This window comes from Cydia pomonella, chromosome 16 (assembly GCF_033807575.1).
Source record: "Cydia pomonella isolate Wapato2018A chromosome 16, ilCydPomo1, whole genome shotgun sequence".
In the NCBI taxonomy this organism is placed as follows: domain Eukaryota; kingdom Metazoa; phylum Arthropoda; class Insecta; order Lepidoptera; family Tortricidae; genus Cydia; species Cydia pomonella.
Window position 1 is genome coordinate 8,966,896 of NC_084718.1, and position 18,214 is coordinate 8,985,109.

The 18,214-nt window shown below is 37.7% G+C and overlaps 1 protein-coding gene across 1 annotated transcript in view; it reads left to right on the plus strand.

Moving 5' to 3' along the window:
* Positions 1-4,522: 4,522 nt before the first annotated feature.
* Positions 4,523-18,214, plus strand: part of LOC133526103 (protein split ends) — a 219,622-nt gene continuing 205,930 nt past the window's right edge. Inside the window, 1 exon segment of the mRNA XM_061862566.1 lies at positions 4,523-4,868. Coding sequence (XP_061718550.1) covers positions 4,786-4,868 — 83 coding nt within the window. The 5' untranslated portion in view covers positions 4,523-4,785.

Consider the following 18,214-nt stretch of genomic DNA (forward strand, 5'->3'; position numbering starts at 1 on the left):
TGCGGAGGGATGAAAGTCATGTGACGAGAAAGGTATTACGAATGAATGTGGAGGGATGGAACGGGAGAGGAAAACCTAGAAAAAGGTGGATGGATTGTGTGAGAGATGACATGAAACGAACGCGAGTGAATGATGAGATGACGGGTGACAGAAAGATATGGAAGAAAAAGACATGCTGCGCCGACCCCAAATGAATGGGATAAGGGCAAGCGAATGATGACCAATTTAAAGTACATTTACTCGGGTGTTTCGGCTGAAGGTCTATGCTGGGTGACATTTGGGCTACCTCCCAGGAGGTGACCCTTATGACGCCCAGCATTGGAACTTCTACCGGGAATACAAGTTGTCTCCAAAGCGACCGAGCGGGTGGGCAGGCTGCGGATAGCCCCTTAAGCTAGACTTTCGTGGCTAGCGGCCGATGCGTCAGTCGCGCGCGGCTGACGCTCGCGACAGTCGTATCTGCCGCGCGTCAGTAATAGTCAGTATGAAACTAATGGCGCCACTTTCGAGAGTAGCGGCTCGAGTCGCGCGCGGCTCGCGTCAGTAGCGACAGCGACAGTCGCGAGCCGCGCGCGGTCGTGTTCGGTTGGTCTGTGTGTGACGCGTGACGCGCGGACAAAAATGGCGAACATTGCATCATTTTCTTTGCAAGAAGAAGAAATTCTTAACAATTTGGTAGCGCAGCACACTTTTTTATACGACCTTTCTTCAAAGGATTATAACTTCTCTTCGGGACGGATTGTTTTTTTTTTGATGTTTTTGGTTTGATTTCGTCATCTATTAAAGACAAAACAAAATTAAATTGCATTTTATTTAATCGACAAAACTTCCTGAATTTCTCTTCATCAGATTGAATTTCTCTTCATCAGATTGAATTTCTCTTCATCAGATTTTAAGTGTCTCTCTATCAAAATACGATAAAATCCTCCATCATTTCTGTTCCTGAAAATTGGATCTGACGCGAGCCGCGCGCGACTCGAGCCGCTACCCTCGAAAGTGGCGCCATTAGTTTCATACTGACTATTACTGACGCGCGGCAGATACGACTGTCGCGAGCGTCAGCCGCGCGCGACTGACGCATCGGCTGCTAGCCACGAAAGTCTAGGTTTAGTCCTAACAAGGACCCGGACAATGGAGGTTGAACCCGAGCAAATCCCAACTTGTGGTCCAAGTCCTCAGGAACCATCCCTAAATCCTTAAGCTTTATCTTGTCTCCTCAGGGTGCCCAGTAGTTGTCTTGGTTGGTCTGCAAGGATTTTCCTTGCTCTGTTCGCCTGTGTTACAGTTCCATGGTTCCGCCATGTGGCAGATTTTCTCTCTATTGTCTCGTATTAGTCGTATTGTAGAAAATTTAGTCTACTTTAAAAACGTAATGAGAAGGTAAATCAAAAACTAGTCTGTTAGGGTTATAATGGTCCAAATTTAAAAATAAACCAAAATGTTCGCCTTTTTAGGGTACCGTAGCCAAATGGCAAAAAACGGAACCCTTATAGATTCGTCATGTCCGTCTGTCTGTCCGATTATGTCACAGCCACTTTTTTCCGGAACTATAAGAGCTATACTGTTCAAACTTGGTAAGTAGATGTATTCTATGAACCGCATTAAGATTTAAAAAAAATAGAAAAAAAAAATTTTTGGGGGTTCCCCATATTTAGAACTGAAACTCAAAAAATCTTTTTTCATCAAATCCATACGTGTGGGGTATCTATGGATAGGTCTTTAAAAATGATATTAAGGTTTCTAATATCATTTTTTTCTAAACTGAATAGTTTGCGCGAGAGACACTTCCAAAGTGGTAAAATGTGTGTGTCCCCCCCCCCCGTAACTTTTAAAATAACAGAATGAAAAATCTAAAAAAAATGTATGGTATACATTGCCATGCAAACTTCCACCGAAAATTGGTTTGAACGAGATCTAGTAAGTAGTTTTTTTTTAATACGTCATAAAATTGAAAAAAAAAATTTTTTTCCTCAAACCCATACGTGTTTCACGTGTTTGTAAAAGCAGACGCACCAAGATCCGAATCTATAAGACCGTGATTCGCCCAATCCTAACCTACGGATGCGAAGCATGGACACTAACACTCATGGAAGAAAACATGCTACTATTTGCCGAGAGGAAAATCCTCCGTAAAATATTGGGCCCCAAACGAAGACCGGATGGAAGTTGGACAGTCCTTAAGAACCGTGAGATTGAAGACCTAGTGGCTGAACCTAACATCATGGGAGAAAGTAAAGCCCACAGACTCCGTTGGTTGGGCCACCTTGAGAGAATGGACGAAGATCGGAACGTAAAAAGAGCGTACCTGGGTCGCCTAGCAGGAGGACGTCCTATCGGACGCCCTAGGTATCGCTGGAGCGACATGGTGGAGGCGGATCTGCGCGAGCTTCGAGTCGACAATTGGCGAGAGGTCGCACAGGACCGAGAAAAGTGGCGCTGTCTTGTGTCGGCGGCCAAGTCTCATTTTGGGTCGCTGAGCCAACGGAGTAAGTAAGTAAGTAAGTAAGTAAACCCATACGTGTGGGGTATCTCTGGATAGGTCTTCAAAAATGATATTTAAGTTTCTAATATCATTTTTTTCTAAACTGAATAGTTTGCGCGAGAGACACTTACAAAGTGAAAAAATGTGTCCCCCCCCCCTGTAACTTCTAAAATTCCAGAATGAAAAATCTGTAAAAAATATATGATATACATTACCATACAAACTTCCACCGAAAATTGGTTTGAACGAGATCTAGTAAGTAGTTTTTATAATACGTCATAAAATTAAAAAAAAAATTTTTTTTCATTAAACCCATACGTGTGGGGTATCTAGGTCTTCAAAAATGATATTTAAGTTTCTAATATCATTTTTTTCTAAACTGAATAGTTTGCGCGAGAGACACTTCCAAAGTGAAAAAATGTGTCCCCCCCCCCCTGTAACTTCTAAAATTCCAGAATGTAAAATTTCTGTAAAAAATATATGATATACATTACCATACAAACTTCCACCGAAAATTGGTTTGAACGAGATCTAGTAAGTAGTTTTTTTAATACGTCATAAAATTAAAAAAAAAATCTTTTTTTTTTTCATTAAACGTGTGGGGTAAGGTCTTAAAAAATGATATTTAGGTTCCTAATATCATTTTTTTCTAAACTGAATAGTTTGCGCGAGAGACACTTCTAAAGTGAAAAAATGTGTCCCCCCCCCCCCTGTAACTTCTAAAATAACAGAATGAAAAATCTAAAAAAATATATAATATACATTACCATGCAAACTTCCACCGAAAATTGGTTTGAACGAGATCTAGTAAGTAGTTTTTTTTAATACGTCATAAATGGTACGGAACCCTTCATGGGCGAGTCCGACTCGCACTTGGCCGCTTTTTTTACAAAGTTGCGTTCGGTGCTCGAGGTCCCTAACTTGGATTATTCATTGGGCCAACATCATAAGCAAGCCTGCAAAGAATCAGAACTACCGGATTTGACGCAAACCCTAATATATAAAATTACTGGATTATGACTATTTTTATAAATTTTAATGTCGTCAGTGTCACATACGTAAAAATCAATACACTTGTAAGGAAATAAATACATTTTATCTAGACACTTTACAGTGCGTATATAGGCAGAAAATGAACAGTTGTCATAACAGTTTCGCCTCTGGCTACGCTTATTCTTTAGCTTAGTGACAGACGTCAAGACACGTTTCATCGATAGCCTAGTATATGTACTACATAAACATATAAGTCAATGCCCAGAACTCTACGTGTTCTATACTTGTAACGTTTTACGATACATTTGCGCTCACGCTCCGTGTGCTGAGGGCCTAAATAAGCTAGTATTTAGACTTACTATAATTACTTCATTATAACCTAGTTACCTAGTCTATAGAAAAGTATGTACCTCATCCCAAACGAAATTAATGCACGTTTCTTAATCATTATTCATGTTTAAATGGCAAGTAAATAAATATTTTAGGTAAAAAAAACGACTAATGGTAATGCTATCTATTAAACACGATGTTGTCACTACCCGTGTGTTTCCCATTATTTTGGTAAACATTTCTTGAGTAGCAACACTCACATAGCTGTTCAACGAGTTAGAGCGAGTCAAAGCGACGTAATGTAGAAAGAGAAAGGAGACACGCTGGGTTAGCTGGCCAGCGATCCTTTGTATTGATACTTTTGCTATGGAAAATATCGAACATTTTTAAAAGCTAGATCCCTAGAGTATGTGTAAAACTATGTTCTACACCCAGGCACGTAAATTTGCTTAAAATACGTTCAATTAAATTTCTAATTTTAGCACTTTGCACGTTCAATATAATGGGAAATACATTCAAATGTGGATATTCTATAGAAATAATACAATTTTATCGAGAATAGTGCTAAGATGGCTCGATTTTTTTGTAATTTGTATAGACTATTTTCGAAAGAATGTGGTGAATTTTGTTGTTTTGTAGTTGGTCACCCCACTCTACTTTGCGCGGCAGCGGTCAGAAGGCGGAGCTTATCGGCAAACTCGCGTCGAGGCTCAGCTCACTGTCAATTCGAGAGCTGCGACGAGTACGCTCGCGTCTATTACGTGGTGTGTTTACGTGAAGTGGATTCTGTGGTGAGATTATCGAATGTCGTAAAGTGAAAGAGTGTTGTTTGGTCAAGTGCAACTTATGTGTTCGTAAGATTTTATATAGTGTAGTTAAAGTGAATCAAAATGTGTGAAGCACCGTGTTGTGCAAAATTGATTTTTGCCACGTAGTGACGCGAACGGGTGAATGATTCCTAATGTGGAGTTCGAAGCAAGATGGTTAGAGAGACTCGGCACCTGTGGGTTGGAAATTTACCCGATAACATTCGCGAGGATCGAATAAGGGAGCACTTCAAACGGTAATTCATGTTTTTTAATTTTTATAAATTTTACTATTGTTTACAATTGTGTGTAATCACATTGGGCATTTTCTCAATCACATTCACTTGGTTAAGTCCGTATTTTCATTATGTAAAGGGTTTTTGCTTAAATGTTTGTAGCATTATTTGTTTACATCTGAACATCTGCCTGAAGGTGTACACATTAAAAGGCTTCTCGTGCAGACGAATCTAAAGAAAAATGGGTGTGATTATTGGTTACATATTGTAATGTAATGAATTCACTTGATGGAGCTAATCGTCTGCCCTCATAATAGACTCAAAAAGGTCAACGTTAACTAAAGTTTAAATGCATTAACAAGGGGGAAACACCCATGCCTGCAACTGTAATGATCATGGGTTATTATTATTCTTTATTTTGTGGAAGTTGAATACAAGCGGGTGGTGATTTGACGAATCGTTTAAAACGAACGATTGGTGCACAGTACATTAGCTCGATATTTCAGGCTCAACTGTAATTATTTTTATATTGCTGCTAATTTTCTATTTACAAATAGGTACTTACCCATTTTTTCACGTGCTATATCATGTTGTTTACATGTATTATTTACAGCTCTACATTCATATAAGCTACCTATAGATGTAAATCTGTCATGGAATATTGCCGTTTTCAAACTTCTGACAATTATTTTGGGCGTTGCCAGTCAACACGTTTCCTCATATGCAGTTTAAATATTTGTTTTAGTTTGAATTTTATTTTTACAGTTCTTGTTTTTAAGGTTCCACGACTGCCCAGGGATCTAAGACTACGGGCGTTGCGTTCTACGGGTACCTAAGACAGATATTTTCTGTTAAAATCTAATTAATAGTTGCCAAACATCCACATACTTGCTATGCTGGATATTTTTTATTTGTGAATGTTAGGAAGAGTATACTCCTATCCCTAAGTGTCAACGTAACATTATAAGTCACTCCAAACTATAGGTAACAGCGTTTGAAGCTAGTTATTGTCATTTATCCCATGTAAAGCCCGTCATAGACGAAGCGATAATACCTATATATTAATATACCGTAAGATACCGATATATATTATAGTATAGCTAAGCACCACACACGCTAACGTGAGTCTGAATGGCGGGTGTACCTAAATAAAAATAAATGAAAGACATGATTTACTGAGTTATTTGATCCTAACAGATTAAACATTAAAGGTACTAATTCCTTCCTGGCGTAATAAAAATAATTGTACCTTAGCGTTTTTTTCTTAAAAATTAAATCGATAATTTGAAAAATTATAAAACTAACATTTAAATTGTTATTGTTAACAATGTTTACTAATATTACAAATAAACTTTTTCTACTAATTTGTTACTTGCACATTATTATGAACTTTAATTCGATGCTTCATCCTTTATTTAACTTCGAGACATGCAGCTGCAATATGCCTACACGGCAATAGTTTGTCGGCCAAAGCGCGGTAATAATAATTCAACAATAAATGCGTTTTAATGCGGTTTGTCTGCTTCTTATTAAGTATTATCTAACCTGTGCTAATATCGACCTACGCGGTGACGGGGCGAAGTCAGTGAGTCGAACCTTCGATACCAGAGCGAAGGTCGAACGTGAGAGCAATGAAGGGGGTTCAAGTAATCTTGCATTGTAGAGTCGACTTATGCATAACATAATCCTCTTACATGACCACATGTTTCTAAAAGGGCAAACCACACGAGAGGTGTAATGCAGCCCAAATCATGCTAAACGTCTGGTGTGTATATTGGTTTTTATTAGGTACATACTGTTAAAACAGCGTTGTTGCCTTACACCGCACTTGGGGCTCACATATAAGTAGATGGAAGTCCATGGCAGAGAACATCTCAGTTGGAAAATCGTCCAACCATACTGGATACAACGTGGCGTCTTCCTGGATTACAGTAAAACCCACACGGGTTGACGTGGCTTGTCGTGTGTTAGTGCTTCATGCGCATGAAGATGGTATTAACCACAACCATATTTAAGTAACATTCGCCACAAATAGAGAAAAGGGCAAATGAATCCTTCGAAATGCTGTCAACTTAAAGGGTGGTCCAGATATAAAGGCCGCTATGTTTCGCGGTTACCATGGCTACGAGAATAAACAATTGAAATTAATGTCAAATGCATTTTAATTGTTGTTTATCCTAGTTTTGATTTCAGTTGCATGTTTCCAAAAAATACATAATAATGAAGCGTGCCGAGCACGAATACCGAGCTAAGTTGATAGTAGAGTTTTGCAAACGTCATTCTGAAAACCGTCTACTGACTTTGCATCACTTTCGCGAGCAAAACGTACCTCAGCGGACCAAATTTTGTTTTTACGTATAATAAATATTTTACTTTGTTTTATTTGGAATTGTTACATTATTACATTATATTAAATATTATATTATATGTTTGTTTTTCCTTTTTGCCATCTACCTCGAGAGTATTTATCTTATTAATTGAATTAACTGTGACGTTATCTATGAAAACTGGATCTTTTGTCAAGGGCGCTTACGCCACACTGCGTAGCGCAGCGTTGGCGTAAGCGCCATTGACAAAAAAGTCCCTTTCAATAAATAACGTCACAATTATACGAACGCACAAACAAATCAGTCAAAGCCCAATTTTTTTATCACTTTTAAGGCAGTTTACTGAAACATTAATCGACTTATAATTAAACGAATAACGAATTAACTTATAAATAATTCGACTTCTAATTAATTATTGATTAAAGCACTCTATATTTATACTATTTTTATTAGTATTGAACGCTAGTCAATTTTGGTGGTAACTGAAAAAAAAATCCCACCTTTTACCAGTGGTTAATTTTCACAAGACTCTTAATTCCCACTAGTTACTACAAACCAAGTTGGTGGTAACTAGTGGGAGTTTTTTTCCAGTAGTTACCTGTGGTAAAGGTGTGGTAACAACTTGGTGGTAGTGAGAATAACCCGAAGCAAGTAGTCAAAACTTGGAAGGAAGTGCATTAATTCCTTTGTTTCATACTAATACTAATGCATTCGCCCTTCAACTTTTGTTATTCCACGTTGCCAAATAAGGTCTTAGTAGTAACTTTACGGTTTAGTAAACCCTTCTATATATAGTACCTAATTAAGCATACGTAATTAAACAATCTAAACGCAATACGATAATTCATGTTCTAATGACTCATATTAACTTAATAACAATATGAAACCATCGATAAGCACGTGTAGTTGTGGCGCCTATTTGTTGACAGCGGGTTTTATGGCCCAGATGCTCAGTTCGTATGGTCTTTATAATAGATGATACGGATTTGGTGTATTGGCCTTTATTCTAAAAAATATTATGTACGTGTCATTTAATAATAATCCTACAGTACATCAATTATAACGGCGGCATATAACATCAATAACACTAGTGAGGCGGTGGTCATGCAATGTTCCATTTGAATGACGGAGTCTGCTAGTGCCTTCTAATGGCAAGCTGGCAACTCAAGCAAACGCCCCACCACTGTTTTGCAATGTCGCGCACCAAAAGCAGCATGGGCGCGCGGGCGGGGACGTCAGGTCGACGAACTCTCCACGAGCGAAAATATACTGACGCGAGGTATCGCTTAATTCTAATCTAAACATTTTAAAGTCTTTCTCGTCTATGCGAAGCTACGTTTATGGCGGCCGCGTTGAATAACTCTGATTTTACGGTCATTAAAATCTTGAACGAGAAAGAGGTAGCTTTTATATTTGAACCTCTTTTACGCTACTTGTTGTAAACAAAGGTACTTATTATTATAGCCAAACAGACAAGTTGCTATCCACAGCGGCCACAGCTTACATTCATTGTTTGTTCACGTTAGTATATTAGTTATATAAAATTATTAGGATCAGACCTGGAGACATAATTTTGATTTTGATGACTTTTTTTAACCCCGAGAAACCAGAAAACTATATCCAAATTGTATTTCAAAATGGTTTTGATTTTCGAAATCCGCTTCCCCGACAACCTAGAAAATTACTTCCATTAAGATTTTTATGAAAAGTCCGCCATCTTGGATTTCAAAATAGTCACAAATTTCAAAATCCGCACCCCAAGAACCTAGAAAATCATTTGGTTCGACTACTACTACCTACTTGTTACAATAGCAATATATAAGTAATAATCATTGTGATGAACGCACTAAGTAGTAACTTTGTAAATTCGTACAATTGCAAAGTTACGTGTCCGTTTTGTAAAATTAGAAAACAGTACTTAAATTGCAGTATGTAAATTGCAGCAATTTGATTTGGCCTCTATTCTAATATCTACCGAGATGACGTTTTATTCGAAATGTAATGTCAATAGGTATAAATATTGTATCAAAACTTATAAACTAAACTAAATACTAATACTGGGAATTAATATTAATAACAATATTGGAAAAAAATACAATATCAATTGCATACAATTTTGACAAATCTTGCATGTTGGTATCGAACGATATGGCAATCGGCCCCCAACCCTAGTTTGTCTCTGAAAACTGTAGCAAAAGTTCAAAGAAAACTGAGTGTGTAATATTGGACGACGAGCCGTGTGTAATTTGGATTAGAAAACACTTCCGGAACCAAAACATTATACATTATACCGTGAATGATGAATAAGGTGTCAATGACTTTGAAAAACCTTTCTTCCCTGAAAAACTCGGCAAAGAAATTTGATGTGGTAAAAAATGGACTTGATTTAAGACGACCACACAAGTTCAAGTCCATTTTTTACTACATCTACATTTACATAGATATCTACATCTATGTAAAGGAATGTCTTAATAAACAAATCCTGCCCATGGTTAAAAGCATAGAGAGAGTTCCGCCAAATTTCGCATCTTGCCACTATGAATTCTTGGTAAAAAAAAATACTTGGTACCTAAAGCTATGTACCAAACCTATGATAACTTGGGACACATTCTAGGGATTTGATATCCATAAAAAGATATCGAAATATAAATGTAAATGTGTGTAATATGTGCTCATTGTAAATTCTCGAAAGTTATTTACTTTTGATAAAAAGCTTCTTTCAGGCATATTTAACAAAATAAATAAGGTTTGTCTCGATATGGTCTATGTATCTAATGGTTTTTTTATGACTTAATGTAAATTTCGCTTTTTACGTACTTTTAGCTTTAAATGAAGATGGAGTCATGTTTAAGAAATTTAATAAATAACGATATAAAATGATTAGAATAAAACATTTAGTGCCAATGTGGAAATACTGACCTGGTTTAAAAATAAAATAAATTCTTTCAAAAAAAACCTTTTTAGAATTTAAGAAGCAGTATACAAAGCGATATTGTATAAATATATTTATTTTGTAGATTTTTCGATGTTACTGTCAACATTTCAATGTAACATCGATATATTTAATTGTCGATAAAATATTTTGCTACGTCACTTTAGTATAGGTGCCCCGAGTTATCCCAGGTTTGCTATGTACTTACTAAGGCCCTCTGCACACGGCGCGTAAGCGTATCGTAATACGCGCGTAGAACGAGAGCGCTACGAGCACGAACAACTTCAAACAAGTCCGCATACGAAGCGTCGTCGTAGCGCAGCGTATGAGTTTTCTGTCGTCATTACAACAGACGTAGCGTAATACACGCGTAAAAAACAAAACTTCTGACATAATCAAACGACAGAAAAATCTTCATCTAACGAGAAAGTAAGATCGTAGATTCATCCGCCGAAGACATCTGACGCCAGCGACTACATGATTTCAACTAATTAGATTCACTTATAAGACGATTACGCTTACGCGTCTTTTACGCTTACGCGCCGTATGCCGAGGGCCTAAACTGCCCATTTCTCAGGCTAATTTAATTTTTGGGCTGTATTAAGCCAAACTCCGTAACAGCGCGGCTTACGTGGGCGATGACTCGCGAATGCGGCGCGGCGGCCCAACGGCATTCGGAGATCGCCAACGTAGGACACTTCCATACGAGGGTGGATTGAAAAATTCGCGGCCTGAATATTAAAAACAAAACAGAGGTTTTTTAATTTATTTTTATTTTTCTACATAGTCCCCGTCGAGTTGAATGCACTTGTTCCATCTGGATTCCAGAGCCATTACACCACTTTTGAAGAAGCTTTCCCCGAGACCTTCAAAATAGGCATCTACCTCAGCTTGGATCTCGGCGTTGCTTGAAAATTTCATACCACCCATATGTTTTTTTTAAATTGGGGAACAGATGAAAGTCCGATGGTGCTAAATCGGGTGAATAGGGTGGGCGGGGCAATAATTCAAACCCACATTTGGCAATCTCCGCCATCGATTTTAGTCACGTGAACACGTGCATTGTCCTGGTGGAAGATAACTTTCTTTGTCAACATTCCAAGTCTTTTTATCTTCAGAGCCTCGCGTAATCTGCGTAATAACTCGCAATAATAGTCGGAATTTATAGTTTTACCTCTCTGGAGATAGTCAACCATTATTATTCCCTTTGCATCCCAGAAAACAGATGCCATGACTTTATTGGCCGACAAGATTGCTTTGGTTTTTTTGGGAGGCGGAGATCCAGGACGAACCCACTGCTTCGATTGCTGTTTGGTCTCTGGTGTGTAGTGGTGGACCCACGTCTCGTCCATAGTTACAAATCTGTCCAAAAAGTCTTGAGTATCGGCTTCATACAGGTTTAGACATTCACGTAAATTAGTACGGCGAGCGATTTTTTGTTCCTCTGAATGAAGCCTCGGGACCCATCTCACTGACACCTTGGAAAAACCTAATTCGTTGACTATAATATTTTGAGTTCGTTCATAAGAGATGCCTACGATGTCGGCTATTTCCCGCACCTTTCATCGCCGGTCTTTCATTATCATTTCGCATATAATTTCCACATTGTCCGTGTTAGTCACCGTCGTTGGCCTCCCGGGACGAGGGTCATCTGCGATACTATCTCGTCCACGCTTGAATTCAGCTGCTCATTTTTTCACCATCATATATGATGGACAGGATTGCCCTAATGTACTTTGCATATCATCATAAATTTGCTTCGGTGTCAATCCTTTTTTATGCAGGTATTTAATCACAGCACGCTGCTTTAATTTCTCCATTTTCACGATATCTACCGACACGTAACTTTAAATATGCCGTAAAATTGCTTTTAAATATAGACGCCAATTGAAATTTCGCGGGATGACAGTTGAATAATGACAGTTCAAAATGGCGGCAGCAAAAAGGAAAAAGTTTTTTTTTTAATTGGCCAGGCCGCGAATTTTTCAATCAACACTCGTATCAAAGGATTGAATTCACCCGCGCCAAAAATGTTTTTCTTATCGAATTTCGACAATATATCAAAAAAAAAGTTATCATAATCAATTCGTAGAGCTATTAAAAAGTATATTTCAGGGCTCCGTAGCCAAAATGGCAAAAATTGACCCCTTGTAGTTTCGTCATGTCGTTATGTCTGTAGGTCTATGTGTATGTCACAGCCATTTTACTCATAAACTATACGATATATTTTATAACCAAATTTGGAACGTAGGTGTAGATGTATTATGTAAGTCGCTTCTTAGTTTAGAAATAAAAAATGAAAAATATATAAGATGAAATATATACTTCATATAAATGTAACCAAATAGTAAAAAAAAAAACATGCGGCTCATCATTAGATCGGTCTTTAAAAATACATACAGGTTGCTAAAAAGGTTTTTTGGATTAAGTGAATACTTTTGGAAATAATCGCTCCAAAAAATCGTGTGATCCCCTCTAACTTATGAACCGGGAGAGCAAAACCACTTCAAAATAATAAAGTTTAAGCAAATAATTTTTCAGAAAAAAATATTTTAAATATGTTCGGTTAAGCCATTTAAGAGTTATAAAAAAACTGATCTTATTAAAACGACGAAAGTGCCACTAACATACGCTCTTTTGCTTGTACGGCTTTTTTGTATTGTGTCAAGGTACGGAACTTTCTATTATGCGTGGTCCGATACGTACTTGGCCGGTTTTTTCAGTACGGATGTGCACACAAAGAGATACAATAACAATAATCAAAATAAAGAGTTCTATATTGTAACCCAAAAAATCCGCCACAGGTGTCGTTTTGTACTTACATACCTACTGCTTTTCTTTTTCCCGTTAACACAAATATATCTAGTGTCAAAATATCCAGTGTCATCTTCCACTCACAACAAGTTAATCTAAGTTACATCCCGATAACAATATATACTCATTTATTCATCAATAACAACAACCACAAAACGAAAAGACCCAAATGAACAAGTCATTACTTGCAACCGCGCCTATCCGATCCCAACACTTAGTATTTGATAAGTAATTGTGGGTACGAAACCAATCAAAATCCCAACCGAGATCTCGGCTCGATTTTTGGCCGAGAATGTCGTGACCGAGATCTCGGTCGGACCTTACGCATTGGTATCGTTAGCGTGTGAGAGTCAGAATGGCGGGTGTACCTACATAAAATTAAATGAACACCATAGCATATTTTTGTACCTAATTTGTTCTCGGTCGGACCTTAGTGCAAAGTGACAAAAATGTTCATCATACATGCTGTCCGATCTCTGATGTCGATGTTCAGACAGAAAGTCAGATAATCAGCTAAAACCGAATGAGTTTTCCTTGACTGAATTTGTTATTTTTTTTAAAATTTTAAGTTAGGGTAGTAGTAGTCATTGTTTTTTGTTTCTTAAGAAACATACCTATTTACGTAATTTTACTTGTCCATAATAAACGATACAGTCTTTATTAGAAGGACAATGAAGGGCTGTATTTATACTTCGAGTTTATCCAATTTAAAATATGTATTGTTATTATTGTTTAGTAAGAAAAAAAGTTATTGCATTCCAAATTCCACGAATTTACTGAGCGGTGAGAATAATAGAATAGAATAGAGCAGGAACGTAGTGACGAAAGGTTTCGCAAAATTGAAACTTTAGCCGTCTTATTAGAGAAGATCATAACTAAATTCAAGTAGGTATTTATTTATCGCAACTCGTGAATCTAATGCTTGATTTTATTACTATTGAAAAAAAAATACACTAACATAATCGTAAGAACAATATCTCAAAGGCCATTTGTCTCGAAATACTTGGCGTCAAAGTTTTACTTGAAGCAGTAGGTATGACTATTTCAACAAGCGAAACCTTGGTTTGTTGAGTGCCGGCCGGCCGTGCGCCCGTCCCGTTCAACTACCTTCTATGCCAGGCCAGCCAGTCAACCGATAATCAACTCGCTCACAAACAAACTCGCATCATCTATATCGTGTTGGCTGCCGTTGGGTAAATGTAGTTGTGGCGCCCGGCGCGAGCTGGCAACGTCGCATTGCTCATGGCTCTACGTCTGTACGTACTTACCTACTTGTTTTTGTTCGAGGAATCCGTACGTAATCTTGATATTATTATTGAGGAGACGCTGTTTAAACGGGCCGTTGTTAAATTGAAACAATAGTGTTGTTATAACAGAACAATTTTGGTCGTGTACTTTTATTATTTAATATTAAACTAGCGTCCGTTTGCGATTTCATTCTCGTAGTAGTCTTTAAAGTTTTACCCCTATTTTGAATGTTTTAAATGTCAAGGTCCTGAAAAAAATTAACAAACCGTTATTGTAAGCAGGATCTGTAGTGCCGCTACTACTGTTGGGTATGCCATACCTACGTACCAGTAAATTTTATACACATCTAAGTTTGTATTTGGATACCTATGATTATTATGTAGGTACCTACTTAAGTATCTTTTTTTGCATAAATGTCGTAGGGCTTATATGAATGTAGTATGTTACATTGTATATGTACACGAAAAAGGTACTGTTCCTTTTACGTGCAGCTTACGGTATATGTAACATATTACATACCTAGCCATATCTAATTTTGTCATTTTAAGAAAAACGAATATAAAAATACGTAACTTGCTATAACTTATCATAAGCAGGTACTTTTTATTATTTTTCTTTGTATATTGTTAGTATCACCACAGTATAATACAGTAGATAAACTTCGAACAAAGGTACATCGCGCGGTTTGTTTGTGTGCGTGCCGTGTACGTACGCGTGGCGGCTGACGAAAATTTGTATTTTTGTATTTACAATTACGTAAAAATATCACATTAAACTCGGTACTTACGCGTGAAATGTTATATCAAGCGGTTTGTTTTTATTCACTGATGTGTTGTGACACCCATTCACCGCCTAAACAACCATATTTCTTGTATTTTTTTAATTTATAACCGGGAGGTGTACACAAACCAACTCGACCTTGAGTACTGCGAGGACCGTTCGGATACGATGACTCGAGTGCGACATAATGTCGTACTCGAAATGGCTTCACTAGGGATGTACAGACTAGGCATCTATGCTAATTATAAATCTATGGTTAGTATTGTTTCTTATAATTAATAATAACAAGTAGTTCTATGTATGTTATTAAGTGAAATTTAATTGGTGGAATCTATTGTACAATTTTATGTTTGAAACTGAACTATTTCTAATCTACAGACGATATTAATTTAGAAACTGAGAAACTGAAATTTATTTATTTTAGAGTAAATAGGCGGGTCCACACAGAGCGAGCAGCCTCGCGAGGAAATTTCATCGCGCGGCAAACGACGGGCCTCGCGCGGCCGCGTGGTCGTGTAACTTTTGCTTCCAATCTAAGCCAATTTGCTCGTTAAGATTTATTTTTGTTATTTTATTTATTTGAAACATTACAGTCAAATTACAGTCGAAACCAAAGCACTGTACAATACAGATTATAAAATAGGAATACACAATAGGAAAAACAGATCACAATCAACTTTCGTCCATCACCTCACAATACCGCAGACTAAGGTCCGACCGAGATCTCGGTCTCGGCATTCTCGGCCAAAAATCGAGCCGAGATCTCGGTCTCGGCTCTTGGCCAAAATGGTCTGAGATTCTTGCCGAGACCGAGACTAGGCAATGAGTTATCGTTGGTGAATTTGAATTTTCCGCGCACGAGCACCGGGGTCTAAGCCACCCGTTGGTTGCATCGCCCGGTTGGAGTGACGTTTTTTGTGATTTTGATTGGTTTCGTACCCACATTTTAAGCCAATTACTTATCAAATACTAAGTGTTGGGATCGGATAGGCGCGATTCCAATTAATGACATTTGGGTATTTTCGTTTTGTGGTTGTTGTTATTGATGAATAAATGAGTGTATATTGTTATCGGGATATAACTTAGATTTACTTGTTGTAAGTGGAAGATAACACTGGATATTTTGATACTACATATATTTGTGTTAACGGGAAAAAGCAAAGCAGGAGGTAAGTACAAAACGACACCTGTGGCGGATATTTTGGGTTACAGTATAGAACTGTTTATTTTGATTATTGTTATTGTACATCTTTTTATGCACATCCGTACTAAAAAAATGTGTCGGACCACGCATAATGGAAGGTTCCGTACCTTCATACAATACAAGAAAGCAGTACAAGCAAAAGAGCATATGTTAGTGGCACTTTCGTCGTTTCAAAAACATCAGTTTTTTTTATTACTCTTAAATGGCTTAACCGACCATATTCAAAATAATTTTCCTGAAAAATTGTTTGCTTATTATGCTTTATTATTTAGATGTTTTTAAATAGTTTTGCTCTCCCGGTTCAAAAGTTAGAGGGGATCAGACTATTTTTTTTGGAGTGATTATTTCCAAAAGTATTTACTTAATCAAAAAAAAAAACGTTTTTTCCTACTCCTCTACTGTTATCTGTCATTTATGCATTCATTAACACGAATATAAGAACATACATAAAAGATTTCAAGAAAAGTCTATATTGTCTATTCCTCATAAAAGCTCTTGTGCTTTTATAAGCTATAATGTTACTGCGATTAATGGCTACCAACCTAACAAAACCAAAACGAATACAGTTTTAAACTAAGTGCATTGATGCCAACTTACAAAATATTCATTTGGTTGCATAGTAAAAATAATTACTTCATAAGTCAGAAACACCCATGTGACACCCGTAATATAGCAACACCCATAGACTACGAAGACCGCTTAGCGTTACTTGTTAGTCTCCGTAGGCTACGGTGGCCAAAATTGAGAAAAAACTGTCCAAAAAATTAATTTAGCAAGTAGCAAGTACCAGGGCCTCATGAGTTACGAGGAGGTGTCGCCGACCGGCCGGCCGCGGCCCGGGGCGGGCCGGGCGCGTAACAAGGTATGCTCGCGCGTCTTGGCTATATACTTTTGCTGTAATTTGTTTACCTAAATTAAGATTTATTTTTGTTGACTCGTAGGAAAAATATTGTATGCAACGTTGTATAAGTAGGTCAAAAAATTCTCGTGGCGTGTTCCTTTACAATGTTCGCCTACGCCTTCGGCTCCGGCTCACATTGTAACTCACGCCACTCGCCTTTTTTGACCCTTCTTATACAACTGTTGCATAAAATACTATTACAGTACATATGGGGCTACTTTATAGCACTAGTGCGAGAAGTAGCATATTATGTTACTGTGTCGAACATTTAAAGGGCCATATGTACTGTAAAACGTTGTACGATACATGTGCGAATAGGTAATTCGCAACTCGTGTCGATTTAAAACACTCCCTTCGGTCGTGTTTTAATTTATCGCCACTCGTTTCGAATTTCCTATTTTTCGCACTTGTATCGTAATGTACTATTAACAACCTTTATGTATTTTAAAGACATATCTAATGATGAGCCTCACGATTTTTTTTTACGTTTAGTTACATTTATATGGAGTATATATTTGAAAATATATTTTACAATTTTTTTTCGAAACTAAAAAGCGACTTACATCTACACCTACGTTCCAAATTTGGTTATAAAATATATCGTATAGTTTTTGAGTAAAATGGCTGTGACGTGCGCACAGACCGACAGACATAAGGACATGACGAAACTATAAGGGTTCCATCCATCTATGCCATTTTGGCTACGGAACCCTAAAAATACTATTTAATAGCGCTACGAATTGAATTATGATAACTTATTTCTCAAAAACGTGGCCACGTTTTGAGAATGGAGGAGGATCGCGGCTCTAAAAGGGCATACCTGGGACGCCCGGTAGGGCGGAGGCCTATCGGACGCCCCAGATATCGCTGGGGCGATGCTGTTGAAGCGGACTTGCGCGTACTCCAGGCCGATAACTGGCGGGAGATGGTACAGGATCGAGACATCTGGTGTGTACTCGTGTCGGAGGCCAAGACTCATTTTGGGTCGCTGCGCCATTAAGTAGTAGTAGTAACTTATTTCTGAGTCCATAAATTACGTGAGGCTTTTTTGAGAACTTTTTGACCCCCCCACCCCCCCTGGTGAGATTTCGTCATGTTTTTCTTAAGCCCCCCCCCCCTCCTAATCTCACGTGAGATTTTTTAAATTTGTGTGCAGGCTGT